At 31.6% G+C, this 20,191-nt stretch overlaps 4 protein-coding genes and 1 long non-coding RNA gene across 5 annotated transcripts; all 5 read left to right on the top strand.

Annotated features, from left to right (window-relative positions):
* The first annotated feature begins 1,968 nt into the window (after window positions 1-1,968).
* Window positions 1,969-4,232, top strand: LOC110939621 (5'-adenylylsulfate reductase 3, chloroplastic). The gene is made up of 5 exons (XM_022181198.2): window positions 1,969-2,123; window positions 2,224-2,388; window positions 2,684-2,813; window positions 2,911-3,700; window positions 3,790-4,232. Exons 1-5 carry the CDS (start codon window positions 2,048-2,050, stop codon window positions 4,018-4,020), a joined length of 1,392 nt encoding a protein of 463 aa, XP_022036890.1. The 5' UTR covers window positions 1,969-2,047; the 3' UTR covers window positions 4,021-4,232.
* A 270-nt stretch (window positions 4,233-4,502) lies between these two features.
* LOC118492493 lies at window positions 4,503-5,273 on the top strand. The gene is made up of 3 exons (XR_004894015.1): window positions 4,503-4,819; window positions 5,017-5,113; window positions 5,190-5,273. It is a non-coding gene; the product is annotated as an uncharacterized LOC118492493 (long non-coding RNA).
* Window positions 5,274-6,163: 890 nt separating this feature from the next.
* On the top strand, window positions 6,164-11,034 carry LOC110939543 (replication protein A 70 kDa DNA-binding subunit A-like). The gene is made up of 7 exons (XM_035990520.1): window positions 6,164-6,231; window positions 6,336-6,431; window positions 7,653-7,794; window positions 9,385-9,454; window positions 10,332-10,529; window positions 10,616-10,715; window positions 10,818-11,034. The coding sequence occupies exons 1-7, from the start codon at window positions 6,164-6,166 to the stop codon at window positions 11,032-11,034; spliced, it is 891 nt and encodes a 296-aa protein (XP_035846413.1).
* A 138-nt stretch (window positions 11,035-11,172) lies between these two features.
* Window positions 11,173-12,823, top strand: LOC110939620. The gene is made up of 7 exons (XM_022181197.2): window positions 11,173-11,268; window positions 11,339-11,544; window positions 11,634-11,754; window positions 11,836-12,015; window positions 12,102-12,170; window positions 12,284-12,355; window positions 12,442-12,823. Exons 2-7 carry the CDS (start codon window positions 11,372-11,374, stop codon window positions 12,679-12,681), a joined length of 855 nt encoding a protein of 284 aa, XP_022036889.1. The 5' UTR covers window positions 11,173-11,268; window positions 11,339-11,371; the 3' UTR covers window positions 12,682-12,823.
* Window positions 12,824-13,467: 644 nt separating this feature from the next.
* On the top strand, window positions 13,468-19,745 carry LOC110939542. The gene is made up of 12 exons (XM_022181100.1): window positions 13,468-13,474; window positions 13,591-13,629; window positions 13,681-13,764; window positions 13,921-14,082; window positions 14,172-14,318; window positions 14,395-14,562; window positions 14,660-14,806; window positions 14,914-15,024; window positions 15,111-15,549; window positions 15,642-16,606; window positions 16,781-17,998; window positions 18,082-19,745. The coding sequence occupies exons 1-12, from the start codon at window positions 13,468-13,470 to the stop codon at window positions 19,743-19,745; spliced, it is 5,151 nt and encodes a 1,716-aa protein (XP_022036792.1).
* Window positions 19,746-20,191: the final 446 nt, after the last annotated feature.

The following is a 20,191-nucleotide window of genomic DNA, read 5'->3' as shown; positions in this document are numbered from 1 at the left end:
GTTTAACGGGTCTCTAACGACGCGTGTAACACAAGTATTAAATTTGAATACAACTCGTTTAACTACTTTATATCTCATGTTTATAACACAGTTTTACGTTTTATGTACCAAAAAGAAGAAATAATGCATTCTAACCTCATAATTATATTTATTTTTAAAAAGTAAAAAAAAAATCATGTTATGTACTTTTTCAATAAACATGTCTAATCGTGTCTTATACGGATATCTATTGCCAACCCTAACACTGTGTTCCAGAGTTTACTAACGGAAGGAAAGGAAAGGAAACAGAAAGAAAGTAAAAATATTTTGTGTTCCAGAGTTTCATTTAAGGAAGGAAAAGAAAGGAAAATAAAACATGTCGTGTTCCCGAGTTTCATTTAAGGAAGGAAAAGAAAGGAAATGACAGGAAAACTAGGCTAAATTCTTTAATTTTTCTTTCCTTACGATTTGAGAGGAAACGGTTGGAAAGTCATCTTTTTTTTTTTCCTTTCTCGTCCTTTCTTTTCTCACGTTTGCTTTCTTTTCTTATCCCTCGTTAAGTTAACTCGGGAACAGAGCGTAAGTGTTAGTAATGTGATGTTAAAGTGAAAGTGAAAGATGAATGGTGGGTACAACGAATGACCTTAAGATAAAATATAAATGAAGTTGAGGACATTAATTTTCAAACATTTATATGAAAGAACCTTACATTGTTATTACATTTCTCGAGATCATGGAAAATTATAACCTTTTTGTAACGATAAGCTAAACAAGTAAACGTAATGACATTGGAAGTTGTTTTGGATTCGCATGACTGATGAAAAGTTGCATCGGAATGATAATCAGTATGAGGTGGTCATTAGTAAGAACCGATTATAAGTAATAAGTTGTTACTCATCACTAGGGGTAACTAAGACTACCAACAAGTTGGTCTATTAATGACATATATGATTAGTGGCAAATAGAATCAGTAACAACCACGATCAGGAATAACCAGACATGGCAAATAGAATCAGTAACAACTACGATCAGGAATAACCAGACATTAGTGGTAACTAGATACTAGTGATAAATGGTCATCAACAACAACTTAGGCAATGACTAGTGATGGGTTGTTGATAACATGTAATTCATCAGCTACTGATAATTTTGTGTTGATGGTTTTATTACTTATGTAACTGTAACTGAATAACCATTAACTAACCGTAACGGGTTAACATCTTACCAAAACCTTTTCAAATCAAACTGTATGGTTAACAAAACCACAGCATACAAGACTTCCTCACTCGTAAGGTTATAACCGACATTTTGTTTGATTTAATTAATCTAACGAAAAACCGTTCTCAAATCTACGTTAACCGATCGAGTCTCACCAACTTATAACGATCAATAAACGATTTTCATAGATATTATTTCCATACGTTATGTGATTATAGAACCACCAATATTCACATCATAAACTAATAAACTTTGGCTCGGCTGTGCTACAAACAGAATACGCTGTGTTTAACCGTTAGTACATGTAAATACTTTTAGCTTATTTTATTAAAACTATAGTGTAAACATCTTGGTTCTTGTATCATATATAATCGTGCTAAATGCTTACCACGTGATAATTCGATTTAATACGTAATGCTTGATTAACATGATGCATTTGATATCTGTCCCCTATGATATCCAATGTTACAATAATCATAAGTGCTGGGTACGCCGAAGGCAACTGTTCATGTAATCGTCGTTCTAAAAGAGAAAAAAGTGATCATGTAATTTATCCTTGAACCTTCCTCTTATTAAAATATATAATTAATATAACTTTTTCCCTGGCAGGTGACGTAAGCCGTTAACTAAGCGAAACATGTCGACCCTCAACTTGCTTTAGAAAGTGCCACGTCATCCGCAGAGTGCGTGTTTTGATGTAAAAACACACGTTCAAAACACGTCCAGGTTCAATGAACCCCTCACCTTTGATCATCCTTTTTCTTCTCATAAATTCCCCCAACTTCCTTCCTTCCATCCTCAAATTCACAATTCTCAATTTGTTTACATCTCCTTTCAACCTTCATCATCAATGGCGTTGGCTTTTACTGCTTCTACTTCTGCTTCAATTGCATTTTCCTCTTCTAATTCTCGTACAGAACAACAAGGTATATTCATTGATTTTACCCTTGTATTTACTGTTTCTGTTTCCTAATTTTTTGATAGTGTTTTGAATTGCAATGTTTCTTATTTAATTTATGATTGCAGGGATTCAGTTTAGTGCAAGCAATTTGCAAACTTTAGATCGATCTTTTCCGTCACCGGCGGCTCTTAATTTATCCCGGAAACGATCTGAGGCTGTGAAGGCTTTGAATGCTGAACCCAAGAGGAATGATTCTATCGTTCCTTCTGCTGCCACTGTGTTTGCTCCCGGTATGATTATTATTACTTTTCTAGGGTTTATAAATCAACCATGCAATCAGGATCAATTAGGGGCATTTTAGTCGTTTTATAGGATTAATTTATTTTATTATGCCCTTTTATATAATCCAGGGTTCATGTTAATCAATAATCATAGTACTAGGTTAAGGTTTACTCACTGGTGAGAAAATTTTGACTTTTTAAGGTCAAGTATTTGAAAATTAAAATTGCTAAAATGTTACTGGTTTTTTTACAAGTAACTTAGGGTGTGTGTCATAATTGCTTATTGTGTTGGTTAATTATACAGATGTAGTGGACAAATCAATAGAGGTTGAGGACATTGAGAAATTGGCTCAGGATCTTGAGAAGGCTTCCCCACTTGAAATCATGGATAAAGCCCTTGAAAAATATGGGAATGATATTGCTATAGCTTTCAGGTAATCCAACACTACAACTTGTTTCTGCACGATTTAAAACTAGCTTATGATTGTTGTAATACAATCTTAACATCCCAAAATTGTGCCTTGATTCCAGTGGTGCAGAAGATGTTGCTTTGATAGAGTATGCTCACTTGACCGGACGCCCGTTCAGGGTTTTTAGCCTTGACACCGGGAGGCTAAACCCGGAAACGTACAAATTCTTTGATACCGTTGAGAAACACTATGGCATCCGGATTGAGTACATGTTCCCGGATGCTGTGGAAGTACAAGCCTTGGTTAGAACCAAGGGTCTTTTCTCATTTTATGAAGACGGTCATCAGGAATGTTGCCGTGTGCGAAAGGTGCGACCTTTGAGGCGGGCTTTGAAGGGTTTGCGGGCTTGGATCACGGGTCAGAGAAAAGACCAGTCTCCAGGGACTAGGTCCGAAGTTCCAGTGGTTCAGGTGGATCCGGTTTTTGAAGGGATGGATGGTGGGTCGGGAAGCTTGGTGAAGTGGAACCCTGTTGCTAATGTAGCTGGTAACGATATATGGAACTTCCTCCGAACCATGGAGGTACCGGTTAACACGCTGCATGCTCAGGGGTACATCTCAATAGGGTGCGAGCCGTGCACGAGGCCGGTCTTGCCCGGTCAACACGAGAGGGAAGGAAGGTGGTGGTGGGAGGATGCCAAAGCTAAAGAATGCGGGCTGCATAAAGGAAACCTTAAAGAGGAAAACGTAAATGGGAATGGTTCGGTGAATGGTAATGCGAGTTCTGATATCTTTGAGAGCCAAAACATTGTGAACTTGAGCCGGCCTGGTATTGAGAATCTTCTGAAGATGGAAGACCGAAAAGACGGTTGGATGGTTGTTCTTTATGCACCCTGGTGCCCCTTCTGTCAGGTAATGAACACGATCATGGTTATACTATATGCATCGATTTAATGTACTTTACACATTGTCATAGTGTTAAACGTTCATTGTGTTTGCAGGCAATGGAAGCATCGTATGAGGAACTGGCTGATAAGTTAGCTGGAAGTGGTGTAAAGGTTGGGAAATTTAGAGCCGACGGTGAGCAGAAGACGTTCGCGAAACAAGAATTGCAGCTTGGGAGCTTCCCGACGATCCTTTTCTTCCCGAAGCACTCGTCAAGGCCTATTAAGTATGCGTCCGAGAAGAGAGATGTTGACTCTTTGATGGCTTTCATTAACGCCCTTAGATGATGAAGAAAACTAGAAAAGTGTGTTGTTTATGCGCATGTACAACTTGATGCACGGTTTTGGTTTTGGTCTTGGTCATTGTATAATATCCGGTATAGAATGTAGTCCCAGTTTTGGTCTTGTGTTTGATGCAAGTTTGTTTTGTTGAGTATTATAAGAAACAAACATTTTTTTCTCTTAAACATCACCTCAATAGAATTTGATTCTGTTTCTCTCTCATACGCTCCTCCTCTCCTAACATTTTTTACTTTAAAATAATCATCAAAATTCAAATACCGGTTCTAACTTTATATTTTTAACAAATCTTTATACCTAATAAAAGAACTAGGTTATGACACTTGTCATAACCTCACTCAACCAAGACACATGTCAAACTATCCTTCAACATACTTACGTGTACACCATTCAATGTTCCACGTATGCCACCAATTGAGAACCCGGTTTTGGGGTAAACATTTCAACAAACCCTAAAACATTCTTCTGCGCCGCTACCAAGGTTTCTTCTTTCTTCTCTCCTTCTTCCATCGCTCAAAGCTTCTTCTTCTCAATCAGTCCTACAGTTTTGTTGTTCTAAACCTCGCTATTATCAGGTATGGAAATTATTGTTGATTGTTGTTATCTTTGACCAGTTTATGCCTTTGATTTTGTTTCCTTTCGATTGTAGATCTGACCCCCCTTATGAAGAAACCCTAATAGTTTCCCCCGCCGCTACCCTTCGTTTTTCTTTCCTCTCCACTCGCCCTACTCTTCTTCTTCTCCATCTCTCCCTTATGAATCCGGATCTTAACGTTTTGATTTACAGGTATGGTTTTATTCAATATTTTTTAATTGTTTTTCAAATTTTTCAGTTTCTTGAGTTGATTTTGTTACTGATGTTACTAGATCTGTTACTAGGGTTTTTTCTTTTAGCCGTTTATGGGTTTGATTTTGTTTCCTTTCGATTGTAGATCTGAACCCCCTTTTTTCATTTACTTGATTTCCTTTCTTTTTTTTTTATAGATCTGCTGCAACCGTTGATGATATTAGGGTTTCATCATCCATTCTTGAGTTAACGGCAGTGAATCAGGCTTGAAGCTCTTAACCACGCGTTTCACAGGTATGGGTTTCTTCAATTTTTGATCATTGTTCTTGATTCTTGCACTTTAGTTGATTTTGTAATTTTTTTTTTCTAGATCTGAACCACCGTTTATGATATTAGGGTTTCAGCATCCATTCTTGATTTAACGGTAGTGAATCAGGCTTGAAGCTCTTAACCACGCGTTTCAGAGGTATGGGTTTCTTCAATTTTTGATCATTGTTGTTGATTCTTGCACTTTAGTTGATTTAGTTATTTTTTTTTTCTAGATATGAACCACCGTTTTTGATATTTGGGTTTCTTCATCCATTGATATTTTTCATCAGTCAATCATGTCTGAAGATCTTAACCACTCGATAAACAGGTAAATATATTTTTCTTCATGTCTTTGTTGATTTTGTGTTAGTTTTTATGATTTGTGATTCATTTTTGTTATTCTAACATTTGATTTTGCTTTGAACAGATTAGGGTTTATTCAAGTATTGGCAGTCAATCAACTTGGTGGGCTTCATTTGATTAGCACTTCAGTTCATTCTTCTTTGGAATTGCTCTAATCAGATAAGTCTATTTAATATTGATAATTTTCCATAAACCAACTCAAGTTGTTAATAAACATTTTAAAATGTAATTGAGGAATTGTAACTTGGTACTTGAATATTCATACTAATTTTTTGTATTGATAATTCAAATTCAATTGTTGACTTAATATGACTAATATTTTTGTTTTTAATTTTTAGTTATATTAACATTATGGATTATGTATTTGAAAAAGTAATTATTTATAACATATCTGAATCTTAATATCTGTATTGATATTTATTGTTCATTTTTAAATTCTAATCCCCTATTTTTATTGTAATTTTTGCAGATGGTATAATTGCGGTTTAAAATAAAACCATAAGTTCACTTTTTTTACTGTTTAGATGATACGCTTAAAAACTTAATAAGAATTAACCCTTTCTTGAAGAACAACCAGTGACAGACCTTTGCTGGAAAGATCGATGTGTCGGTGATGTTGTCAAGGAGTGTCATTAGATGCTTAGTGATAGCATATTCTTATTCTCCTTGACAATGTCACCGACCCCTCATAATAATTCCATCAAAAAACTGTCACTGGTTGCTTCTTCAACAGAGGATTGGTTTTTGTTACGTGAAAATGTATCATGTAAAGTTAATTTATAATTATTAATTTTTTTTTCTTCATTGTTGTTATCTTTTATCCTTTTTTTGTTATTGATTGTAGGCGTTTGTTGTTGTTATCTTTCCTCTCAACTTGCTCAACCGTTCTTCTTTTCCATGAGTACCGCATGCTTCCTGTTCTTAAAGTCATTATCAAAAGGTTATGTTTTTGATCCTGTTTTTTATTTATCGCCTATATTGTAATGTTTAATTTCATATTGATGATGTTTTAAATAAACTTTAACCCTAAACTGCCTTCTACTTTATGATCTGTTATGATGATGTAAAAAAAGATTAATAAAGCTATAATTTTTTTTAAATAAGGTAGGCCAAACACCCCTAACTGTCCATTTTGTGTTTTTGTTGTTTGCAACAAATAATGTCACTTATGTTAAATACCTTGATATTAGTTATATTTTTTAAAAATTTATAACATATTTTTATTTCAGTTCATATCATTTTCATAATGTTTAATCCGTATCTATTAGGCGTGATTCCATTAAAGTCAATAATAAATTTCAATGATGTTTCATAAAGACACTTTATTTTCTACTCATATCCATAGTTTTATTAATTACTTTAAAGACCATAAACCTGTTTTTTTTTTACAAAGATAAGTAATTTAAACCTATACAACATTACATGTTAAGAATAGTAAAATATATTTTATATACATATGTATTTAAAAAGTTTTAAGAATAATTAATAACTTAAAAACTTGTACATACCCAATTCAAATTCATACTGCCTATTAAGGTCCATAACAGACTTTAGTTATATAAACATAGTAATACAAACAAAAGTGAAAGCCTAAAATGGGTCTGAATTATTTGTTCCTTAATAATTTTGACTTTCAACGTTTCATTAACAAGAAAAACTCAACATACACCACTGATATTTATACAGCCTATTAAGGCTGTTAACAGACCATACTTTTTAAAACAGAATACTAAAAACAAAACTGAATGCCTAAAATGGTTCTGAACATTTTGTTTGTATAAACATGTCACTTTCAACGTTTCATTGTTTCTTAATTGGAGGTTTTGGAAGCTTAAACTTTTCCTCGGTCAACTATAAGGACAAATACACAATTTTTAAGTTTTTCACCTTTTAGTTACTCTACTACCTTTTCAATAAAGTTGACTATTTCTGATAAGTTTCATATACCTTATATAGTTTTGTATTTTTCTTCCAATACTCACTATTTATATCCATTACCCCTTCCTCCTTTTTCACCCATTTCAATTCTCCTTCTTCCCTTTCATCTTGAAGCAACTTCTTGAATTAATGGAGCTCGGGTACTGAATTCAAATTTTAAACATATTCTGTTTCATATTGTAATTTATACATATTAATATTAACGCAAATTTCTTTGATATAGTAACATCACTTATTTGAAGGATTTGGATTTGGCTCGCCGGGATTACACTGTGAAGGTTCGTGTACTCCGTTTATGGAAGCAACCGATGTATAACAATCCAGAGCAGTTTTACTCAATCGAAATGATTGTTGTTGATGAAGAGGTATATTTGTTTCAAAATTCTATAATTTTAAAAGTCTCATTTTCTGTTGTCGTTGTATATGTAATCACAAATCCATAACAAAGTAAGTTTATTAACGTTGCAGTTTTTTTTTTAAAATATATACTTACATTATTTCTTTATATTTAAAGTTAAAAATAAATTTTTATTATGTTTCATAAAGACACTTTTTTTTCTAATCATAACCATAGTTTTGTAATCACTTTAAAGACCATAAACCTGTTTAATTTTTACAAAGACAATTAATTTAAACCTATACAACAGTAGTCCTTAAGATCGTTGTTGATTTAGAGGTATATATTTCTCATATGAAGTACATATTTTATTAGTAACGAACAAATTTAAAACTTCAACTTATCCGTTTAAGGTAAACATTTTTCCAGTGATTTATTTATTCAGTTAGTTTGTTAAAGTGCTATCAACTAGGGGTTATTGTTATTAATTGAAAAAAGTGTAAAAATCATATACTATTGTGACTTACTATTGTAGATCTGAAATATTTGAAATATTGTTTAAAACCGCCTTTCCATTGTATTATTTATATATATACTATTGTGACTTATTATTGTAGATCTGAACCATCCGTTCATCATATTAGTATTTCTTCTATGTATTTGCAACCTTTTCAGAGTCATGTTTGATTATCCCTCAAGATGATTATTTTATTTTTAAACTTTGTTGAATATTAAAACCACGCGTTTAATCGTTTATGTTTTCCTTATTTTTTTCATCACTGTTCTTGATTCTAGCCGTTTGTTGACTTGATATTGTTATGGATTATTGTAGATCTGAACCACGTGTTTTACAAGTTTGTGTTGTTTCATCTTCTAATTTTAGTGTTTGTTTATTTGTTTTTGTTTTGTTATGTTTTTGATCCTGTTTTTTAATTATGTCGTGTATTCAAATGTTTAATTTCCTGATTTTGTAGTTTTAAATTTAATTTTATCCCTAAAGCTTATTTAGTTTATGTTATGTTATGATGATGATGTTGATGATGATATAATTTCGTTTTTGTTTGATTTTATTTCAAATAGTAGGCTATATCCCGTTTGACACACGCCTTTTATTTGAAATATAGTTTTAAACCGTCTTTCCATTGTATGCCCCATAAATTATGTTGCTATGTGTATTTGATTACCAACAAACTGTTTTATCCGTATGTATGATTTTTGATGGCATTTTGTTAATAAATTCCTGTTTTTGATTTATTGCGTGTATTTCAATGTATAATTTGTTACACCGCTGTTTTAACTTTTGACTTATCCATTTGTGTAGTCTAACACTTTTGTTAACAATTACACATAAAGAAAGATGTTTTTTTATTTTGTAAAAAAAATTTGGTTGTTGCTTATCATCAACAGATACGCTGTTAGACATTCAGTTTGTTAAATTTTATGTTATGTAATTCGTTATCCCTTTAATTTAAATTGTTATCCTTCGGCTTATGAACATTTGACTTTAACATGTCAAAATTTATTTTCATGTTTCTGTTCTATGTCATCTCCTTAAAGTTAATATATTATTCGTGAATATTTTCCTTATTATTTTTACTTGTAATTTTTTATTTGACAGGGAACCACCATGCAAGGCAATGTTCTCCGAAGATGGTTTCCGAGATTTGAACAAGTTTTCAATGAATCAGGTATATTCTTTTAACCTTTTAAAGTACTTTCAGTAATATTTAATGAAACAAGTTGCCTGTTTAAGTGTTTTATATGTACTTATTTACAACTCCCATATTTACAGTAAAATGTATATTTTTACAGCTGCGTTGGTTGTTTATGTGTTTTGTTTTAAATTATTTTTAGTCACTTTTCATTAATTTAGTAGTTATAATATCATGTTACCCCTACAAATTTATGATTACTTTCAAATTGTGAATCGTGTAGTTTTCAACATATTCTCATTTAAGTCCCTATACATGTTTCAATTGTATACATTATAAATTATTTGTATACTTCCAAATTCGGTATCCATAAATTTATTTAAAAGAAGTTATTTACATCCACATAGTTTAGAACTAAATGGTAGTTATAAGTTAATTTATATCCAAAAACGTATTATCCATTGTATTTTCATATTATCCATAATAAATTGTGATTCTTTTTGTAATGGAACAACCACAACTTTTGACCACATTGTCATTTAAGTACCTTATATGCTTATATTATAAACATCCTATAATATTTGTATACTTACATTTACCTTATCCTTAAATTTATTAAAAATAATCTGCTGACATCCACATATTGTAGTAGTAAAAGGTACCTATAACTTAGTTATATGCAATTAGTTATAACATGTATACATTAGCAATTGCTTAATATATTTCTACATTGTTTGTAATTTTAATTTTAAATTTAATATTACCACCTTCAATTGTAAAGTTAGTATATTAAGTATTTGATATTTTTTTAATATTTATGTTTTACATAGCAACTTTTTTACATTTACGTTACATGTTAAATTATTATAGTTTTTTGAATTCATTTATGTTTATTTTTTATATTTGCAAACAGATTGCTATTTCATTGTCAAACCCACTATTGGTTTAAATGAGTCCAAGTACAAGTATGTGGACAACAAAAACAAGCTGGGAATCTACTGTGATACCGATGTGTATCCATGTAAGGATTTCAATGGTCCCATGTATGGGTTCTCATTCACATCCTTTAAGGATATCATTGACAAAACTGTTCCAGAAAACAAATCTATAGGTGACTAAAAACCTCATACATGTTTTTTAGTTATTTTTTTATATACTGTATAATTTTTTCACATTTAACCAACTTTCATTTTCTAGATGTTATTGGTTTTGTTGCTGATGTTAAAGACCTTAAGAAGTTTAAGACAGCAAGGGGTAAAGACACCAAGAAACTCAATGTCATCATTCAAGATCTAGAGTATGTGTTTTAATTCTTATTCAATCTGTTGATTATAATTTCCTAATTTTTATTTTTTTACCCATTTACATTATTCCTGAATTTTGTATATTTTATGTCAAGGATGGAATCAATATACCTGTCTTTGTGGGATTCCTATGCTGATCGGATTTTAGAGCAATGGGAAAACAGAGAACAACATGGTGTTATTGTTGTCATTCTGCAGTTTGGTACCTTGAAGTACTTTGGTCGTTTTGGTTATGTTAACAGCTGTTTCAATGTTTCCAAGCTTTTCATAAATTCTGATGTTGATGAAATGACTACTTTTCGTAAGAGGTGAATCTTTTCAATGAATGCAAACAGAGATTTAATTTATTAAATTATTTCCTTAATATATTATAGTAACATAAATAATAATCTACTATGATTATTTGTAACAGTCTGATTGCAAACTCTGCTGCTTCGTCATGTTCGAGTCAATCTTCTCGGCTTTCTGGAATTTTTTTTATCCTTGTATGATGAGTATGTTGTTAGATCTGAATTCAACAACATAGCTGAAGTAAATCTCAATCAGGTATTACAATTGACTATGTTTTTTTATTAACATTATTTCTGTTATTATCACTAAACTACATATTTTATAGGCCAAGTCTGTTGTTGTTGTTGGTACTGTTCAAATGATATCCGAAGATTTGCCTTGGTATTACTTTGCTTGTAAAACTTGTAACAAGAAGGTTTTTCCAAAAGTTTCGGATGATACACCAACGGTTGGTGTCTTGGTTGATGAAGAAGAGGTTTATGAGTGCAAAACCAAAACTTGCAAGGACACTGTGATTCAATATACTAAAAGGTGTAATTTATTATAAATTTTTGGAAATTATTTTTTTATCTTAGGTGTTTATATTTCATTGCTTACATTTTTGACACCTTTTGATTTAGGCTTAAAATTCCATTGACTGTTCAAGATTCCAGTGGAACTGTGTCATTGACATTGTTTGACAGAGATGCTTGCCGCATTCTAAATACCACTGCAGCTAACTTAATTGAGAAACACGTTGCTGTAAGTTTCCATTTAATGAATTTTCCAATTTTTTTTTTTCCCCGGTAATATGTCAATAATATTTTTGTATATATACTACAGGGTGGTGATAAGGGTCTGTATCCTGACGAGTTTGAAGCTCTTTTAGGGAAAAAATTTGCATTCAAGATTGATATCAGTGACTTCAACATTGAACACAACTTTTGGTTTTTTGGTGTTTCTAAATTGACTGACGATGAGGATATCATATTTGAGCTTGAGAAGAAAGCAAACAACATTGAGGTAATATTAAATTTAAGTACTTCATTTCCTGTTCATTTAGTATATAAACATATTTTACATACTCTATTTTCTGGAAAACATTGTAGGTGGAAACTACTGCTTCTTTGAACAACAGGTTCACGGATATGGAATCAGAAGATACTGTTAACCTGAATGTATGCATTGTGTACTCTATAAACCTCCTCATTATTATACTTTATCTTCAATATTATGTTTGTGAATTATTTTTGATGTTTGATATTAAAATTGAAAAATTCCATAAATGCAGGATGATAACTGCACTGATGTTATTATGGGAGTCACTGTTGGTACCAAATCAAATGAAGACTTCAAATCGAAGGTATGTATAGTTATATTAAATATTTTTAATTTTAAGTTAAATCTTCCCATAATTTTCCTGACAAAAATTTTGTTTATCAATTTTAGGTTCCTTCTGAGTCCATGGATGATAATGTCATCACCCCTTTGACCAAAAATTTGGAGGACACTGCCATGGCAAGTAAGCCTATTGGTGAGCCTGCGATTTTTAAGAGGAAAACCAAAAAACCTGCTTTCAAGAAAAACTTGGTTGAGAGTTATGATGTTGAGGAAAATGGAGAAATGTCAACCACCAAACCAGTTAAACCTGGAAAACCAACTCTCCTAATTCCAAAAATTGAAAAATGAAGGCTTTACAGTCTTTATGTTCTAAGTGTTGTTTTCCTATGTTATTTTTATGTGTTTTAAGTTATGTTTATCGTTTAAGAACTACTTCAAAAGCTTTGGATCATTCAAGCTTTTATGTTTCAGAAGTTTAATATCATTTTGTTGTACTGAATGCTTCTAGACAATATTTAAAAGCAAGTATTATGTTTGGTTTTTAATGTTTTAATGTTTTTTTACATTTTTCCTTTTATTTTTGACACTATTATATTTGATGTGGTTGTAAGGTAAATATACCTAGATAACGTTGATAAGTTTTTCAACTATGTTCCATTTTGAACTACTATTTGAAGAATATATATTATCTTCTTCACTTGATAGTAGTTATAGAAAGACGTCAAATGTTTTGTAAATATTGACACTCACATATAATACATTATTATAAACTCAAATTTTAATTTTAAGCATGAGTTTGTTTTATATATACTACGATTGTACTACATAATTTATCAAAATACATACTTTTCAAAAGTTTATCCCCTTTAAACTTCCAAATTCTATACGGTCCAAATACTCCACATCTTATTATGTAATTTTACAACTCCACATTTTTAATTTTTATTTTTTATAAATACTTATATAAATATGGGTTATATTTCAGTCTATTTAAATTATTTATTTCCTTAGTTATACCATATATTATTATCCTCAGATGAAAACGAAGGAATTTTTGAAGCAAAGGTTATGCGACAAAAACGGAAATTACATCTGGCAGCTAAAAAAACGAAACGTTGTGATTTGGCTTCCACAATGAAAGGTCATGTTTTCATTAGTTTATCCTATTTGTGATAAATATATGCCATTGAATATTAATTTATTCCCACTTATAATACAATAATTTGAAATTAATGTTAGTTTTTTATATTTATTCAGGTTTTCAAATGCGGAGTCCGCTATCTAACATTACAAATGGTATGTATTTACTTTAATTTTATTTCACCAATTTGTGTATTGTTTTAATAGTTGTATTCATTCTAGATTTTAAGGAAAGAATAGTTATGCGAAAAGAAGAGATCGGTAAAAGGAATTCCCACAAGAAGTCTAAAGGTAATTTTTCATTTTACCATTAATAATTTAAGAATAAGCTATTTTGTAAACTTAATTTTCATTACTCACATATTATTTCATTTATAAATTAGATTTTTTGGAAATTTTTGGAGTACACTATTATTACACTACTTAATATTTGTTTTCCTAAAGCAGGTTTGCAAGATGTCCAAGTTAGTTCTAACCAATCCCCAAGTAACCTAAATGTCTATTATGGGAAGGAAGTTGTCAATACTTATCAATCAATTCCAAACACACATACAACTGACACTGCTTCAAATATCTATTATACCCCATTGCTATCAGATGTTACAAATGGTACATATTTATTTATAATTAGTTATGTAAAAAGTCCCTTTTTTCCTTATGTTTTTTACTTTGTTCTCCACGTTTTTTTGTTTTCACAGCTTCACTCCCCGATAATGATTATACTCGCTCGAAGTTTAATCGCCGCATCCGTAAAGAATATCTAGATAGGAGGAAAAAAGGCTTGAATTTTACGTCACCCAACAATCCAATTTCAACTACACAACCTTGTCTCACATATTGTCAAAGTATGGTGGTATTCTCATTATCGAATTACACGCTTGGAATTCAAATTATTATTAATACTTGTCCTATATTTTGTAGGTACTTCTTCTTCAGATATCCAATTAAGTTTTAACAATTCACCAATTAATAGAACTGTCCCTTATGTGAAGCAAGTTGTTATTCCTTATCAATCAAAACCAAATCAACATACCATTGTTCATTCTTCCAATATATATTTTACACCTATGCTATCAGATATTACTAATGGTATATAAATTAATAAATTTCTTATTATAAATTTCAAAAAAAGGTACATTAATCCATTAACTTTTTGTCTTTGTATACAACATTATATTTTTTACAGCTTCAATCACCACTGATGATTATAGTAGCCCAAAGTTTTGTCGGAGCATCAGGAAACAATATCGTGATAGGCAAAAACAAGGAATTAAATCTCCATCATTACAATTTCGAAGGTCAAGTACACAAGCATCTATCAAATTACCACAAAGTACGTTATATATTTATTTTTATTTTCGAAATGTAAATTCAAATTATTATTAGTACTTAACATATTTTTATAAATTGAAAATTGTTAAATCCGAATTCCTTTTTTAGGTACTTATACGTCAAAGAAGAATATTCATTTATCTTCGGTGAACAATTCTCGAGAAAAACTCCATTTTTCCGGAGAATTTATAACGAATATATTTTGTGGCATATCAAAAGGTAATATTTCACTTCGAAATATTATTCCATTTAACAATACCATTTTATAATTGTATAATAATAAAATTATAAATTTCCATTAACAGATTACTTGGATCATGGTGATCAGAGTCATATATGTGAAACATGTCATGCAAAATTATGGAAAGATGAAGTCTTAAGAAGTTATCAAAGAAAGACTAAATCAAGTTTTTCTCTATGTTGTGGTTACAGCAAAGTCAAACTTCCCGATTTCAAACCCCCGCCCTCTGATTATAAAAGTCTTTATACTTCTTCTGACTCTAAAAGCATTCATTTTTTGAAAAACATTCGTCGTTACAACTCAATGTTTTCTTTTACTTCCATGGGTGGAAAAGTAGACAACTCCATTAACAATGGTAATTCTCCTTATGTATTCAGACTTAGTGGTGAGAATTATCATAGTATTGGAAGTCTTATACCAACGAATGGATCCAAGCCTAAGTTTTCTCAGTTATATATATATGATACTGAGAATGAGGTTGCAAACAGACAATTTGTTTTAGGGTATGTTTTTTATTTAATATTACTCTAATTCATATTTCATTCAAATTTTTTTATCAATCCTTATTTAATTTAGTTAATTTTTTTGTAATTAGGGAAAGCCGAAAACACTCCAGCTCAAGTAGTGAAATTTTGGATTTTGAAATTATTTCAGAATTGAAGGCAATGTTGGATTCTCACAATCAGTTGGTTAAGTCTTACAGAATGGCGAGAGATTGTTTTCAAAGAAATCCTTGTGAGAATCTTAAGATTCGCCTTATTGCAAAAAGGAATAAAGATGGTAGGACATATAACTTGCCAACTGCTTCTGAAGTTGCTGCTTTAATAGTTGGAGATATTGACACTTTGTTTGAACCGAGAGATATTATTGTGAAGAGTAAACAAGGTTATCTGGAGCGAATTAGTGAACTACATCCTTCTTATTTAGCTCTTCAATATCCCCTACTTTTTGTTTACGGTGATGATGGTTATAGAATTGATATCCTTCATCGTGATGTTTCTACTTCAAGCAGCAGTGATGTTTCTCCTTCAACCACAAGTAAAAGACATACGTGCACAATGAGAGAATACTTTTGCTACAGAATCCAAGATAGATCGAATACGTTTTCTTTGGTTCTTAATTCCAGAAGGCTTTTTCAACAATTTTTGGTCGATGCGTATACTATGATTGAAAGTGAAAGGCTCTTATACATACGTACTCAACAAAAGAAATTAAGATGCGAGACTTTTGAGAATTTATGTTCTGTTAAAGAACAAGGCAAAAGTGATGTCTCTAAAATCGGTCAGCGTGTTATATTACCTTCGTCTTTTACTGGAAGTGCACGGTACATGTTTCAAAATTATTTAGATGCCATGTCCCTTTGTAAATGGTATGGTTATCCAGATTTTTTCATAACAATCACATGTAACCCAAAATGGCCTGAAGTGAAGAGGTTTCATAAGGACACGACTCTTAACCCGGAAGATAGGCCTGATATTTTGTGTAGGTTATTTAAAATCAAGTTGGATTCCATCATTAAAGACTTAAGGGATAATGCAATTCTTGGAAAGCTTCAAGCAGGTATTTTATATATTTATGTTTTTGTCTTAAAACTTTTCTACATTTATTTTCAAATTTAAAATAAATAAACTTTAAACTATGTTATATATTCTTATTTAGTTAGTAAACGGTAGTAAACAATTAAAATTAAAATTAATACACAATTTTAATTTTATTTGTAATTTTTATTTTTAGTTGTATATACGGTGGAGTTTCAAAAGCGCGGCTTGCCTCATGCTCATTTGTGCTTATTTATGCATGCCGACCACAAACTTCCAACCGTTGATTATATCGATCCATTCATTTCTGCCGAAATACCTGACAAAGACAAAGAACCAGAGTTATATTTTCTTGTAAGTGAGTTCATGATTCATGGTCCTTGTGGTGTTGAAAAAATGAATTGTCCCTGCATGATTGACGGAAAGTGTTCCAAAAATTTTCCAAAAAAATTTCGTGAAGCTACATGCATAGATGGTGATGGTTTTCCCGTTTATAGAAGACGTAACAACGGTGTTTTTATTGAGAAGTCAGATGTCAAGTTAGATAACCGCAGTGTTGTGCCATACAATAAAATTCTTTTACAAAGATATCAAGCACACATCAATGTTGAGTGGTGCAATCAGGCCGGTTCAATAAAATATTTGTTTAAATATATAAATAAAGGTCATGATAGGGCATCAATTTGTTTTGTACCAAGTAAAGAAGCAAATGATCAAGAAAAGACGGTTGATGAAATAAAAGACTACTATAGTTGTCGATACATATCTGCTTGTGAAGCGTCTTGGCGGATTTTTTCTTATGATATACATTATAGAAATCCTTCTGTCATTAGGCTTCCTTTTCATCTTCCAGGACAACAACATGTTATCTATGAAGAATTTGAAGAAATAGAAGATGTGTTAGATAAACCGTCTGTGAATGCTTCCATGTTTTTACAGTGGTTTGTTTGTAATGAAAAATACCATGCGGCACGTCAACTTACTTATGTTGAATTCCCAACAAAATTTGTATGGAAGATCAACAAACGTAAGTGGAAACCAAGGAAACGAGGTTTTTCCATTGGCAGAATTCATTCGGTTTCTCCTTCAGTCGGTGAAGCTTATTATTTGAGGATTTTGTTGAACAAGGTGAAAGGTCCAAGAAATTTTGAGGATATCAGAACCGTAAATGATGTTGAGTATCCTACTTTTAGAGATGCATGTTATGCATATGGCCTTTTGGATGATGACAATGAATATGTTGAAGCAATTATAGAAGCAAGTTTCACCGGATCGGGTTATTATTTAAGAAGTTTGTTTTGTACAATGTTAATGTCAGAGAGTATGTCTAGACCGGAATTTGTGTGGGAAAAAACTTTCACTTACTTATCAGATGACATTCTCTACAAGCAACGTCGTATTTTAAAACATCCAGGTATTTTCCATTATAATAGAATTTATCTAAATGTTTAACTTAATGTAATATATTTATTTGACGTTTCCTTCGTTATTTGATAGGTTTGGAACTCAACGAAGATCAAATTAAAAACCTAACATTGTTTGAGATCCAAAAGTTTTTACTTCGAAATAATTCCACTCTTAAAAGGTATTCCAGTATGCCTTTTCCTAATAATGATTGTATATCTTCCGCAAACAATCTTTTACGTAGTGAAGAGTTGGCTTATGACACGGAGATATTAGCTGAAGAGTTTCGTAAACTTTTCTCTTCATTAACTCAAGAACAACGGGTTATATATGAAGAAATCATCAGAGCAGTGGAAGATAACAAAGGAGGGGTTTTTTTTGTTTATGGTTACGGTGGAACAGGAAAAACATTTCTTTGGAAGACTTTATGTGCATCTATAAGATCAGAAGGGAAAATTGTTTTAAGTGTTGCTTCCAGTGGAATTGCATCTCTTTTGCTATCAGGAGGGAGGACTGCTCACTCTCGGTTCCACATTCCTATCAATTTAGATGAGGATTCTTTTTGTTTCATTAAGCCAGATAGCGATCTTGCACGTTTATTACAAGAAACCTCACTTATTATTTGGGACGAAGCACCAATGGTACATAAACATGGATTTGAAGCTTTGGACAGATCGTTAAAAGACCTTTTTAGATCTGTATCTGGAGCATCATCAGAATTGCCATTTGGTGGGAAAGTTATAGTTTTTGGAGGAGACTTTCGTCAAATTCTACCTGTGGTGCCAGGAGGAAGCAGACAACAAATTGTAAATGCTTCTTTAAGTTCTTCTTATATTTGGAGAACTTGCAAAGTCCTAAAATTGACCAAAAATTTGAGGTTGAGTAGCTCAAATGATCCATTTGAAATACAAGAAACTACCAAGTTTGCAAATTGGCTTTTGGATATAGGTGAAGGTAATGTTGGTGGTGTGAATGACGGCAATGCAATTTTACAAATACCCGAAGATCTTCTCATCAAACATTCGTCTGATCCCATTTCAGAGTTAATCGAGTTTGTATATCCTTCTCTTATATATAATTTCAATGAAGCAAATTACTTCCATCAAAGAGCCATTCTAGCTCCAACAAATGACGTTGTTCAAGAAATCAACGATCGTATGCTGTCACTTTTTCCGGGAGTTGAGAAGGAATATTTAAGCTCCGATAGTGTCTGTCCAACAGAAATGCTTAATGAGAATTTAGATGAATCATTATGCTCACCGGATATTCTTAATGGAATTAAAGCTTCTGGTTTGCCGAATCATAGGTTAGTTTTCAAGGTGGGTGTTCCTGTCATGCTTCTTAGAAATATTGACCAAAAAAGTGGTTTGTGTAACGGAACAAGATTAAAGGTGGTCTCTTTGGGTAAACGTGTTATACAGGTAGAGATTATCTCTGGAAGTCACATTGGCGATCGTCATTATATTCCTAGAATTACGTTGATACCTACAGACAAAAAACTTCACATTAAGTTACAAAGAAGACAATTTCCACTTGCGGTATCTTTTGCAATGACCATAAACAAAAGTCAAGGACAATCACTCAGTAGAGTTGGTTTGTTTTTGAAAAATCCAGTTTTCACACATGGTCAATTGTATGTTGCATTATCAAGAGTTACCCGACGAGATGGCCTCAAAATTGTTATTCTAGATAGTGATGGAAATCTTTCTGATACAACGTCAAATGTCGTATACAAAGAAGTTTTTAGAAATTTGTAATGTAAATGTAAATATCATGTGTTTAGTAACAGTGAAGTGTACGTGTATGTTGCTTTATGTTTAGTTTAAGTCCAACACGTTAGTATACTGTATGAATACTGTTATCGTTATTTTCATTTATTGGCATTTTTTGAAATGTAATACAATGATAAGTTGAGTAGTCTATATAAAAAATCAAATGTTATTTAAATTTAAAGTAAGAACTAAAATAACATTACATTGATATCTCTATAATAGAGAATTTGTGAAGACATTAAAGTAAACCTGTATATTTAGAGGCTCATATCCATCCACTATTTTTTTTGTTGTGAGTGTGTAAGAAATAGAAATAAATAATAAAAATTGTGTTTTTCTGTTAGATAAAGATATACATATAGAGATGGACGTGATAGGTTTTTTAAAAGCTAAGATAATTGAGAGAAAAACAAATAAGTTGTTAAAATTAT

Source organism: Helianthus annuus, chromosome 5 (genome assembly GCF_002127325.2).
Source record: "Helianthus annuus cultivar XRQ/B chromosome 5, HanXRQr2.0-SUNRISE, whole genome shotgun sequence".
NCBI classification, from domain to species: domain Eukaryota; kingdom Viridiplantae; phylum Streptophyta; class Magnoliopsida; order Asterales; family Asteraceae; genus Helianthus; species Helianthus annuus.
Note: the sequence above shows the minus strand (reverse complement) of the source record. Positions and strands in the feature narration are given on the sequence as shown.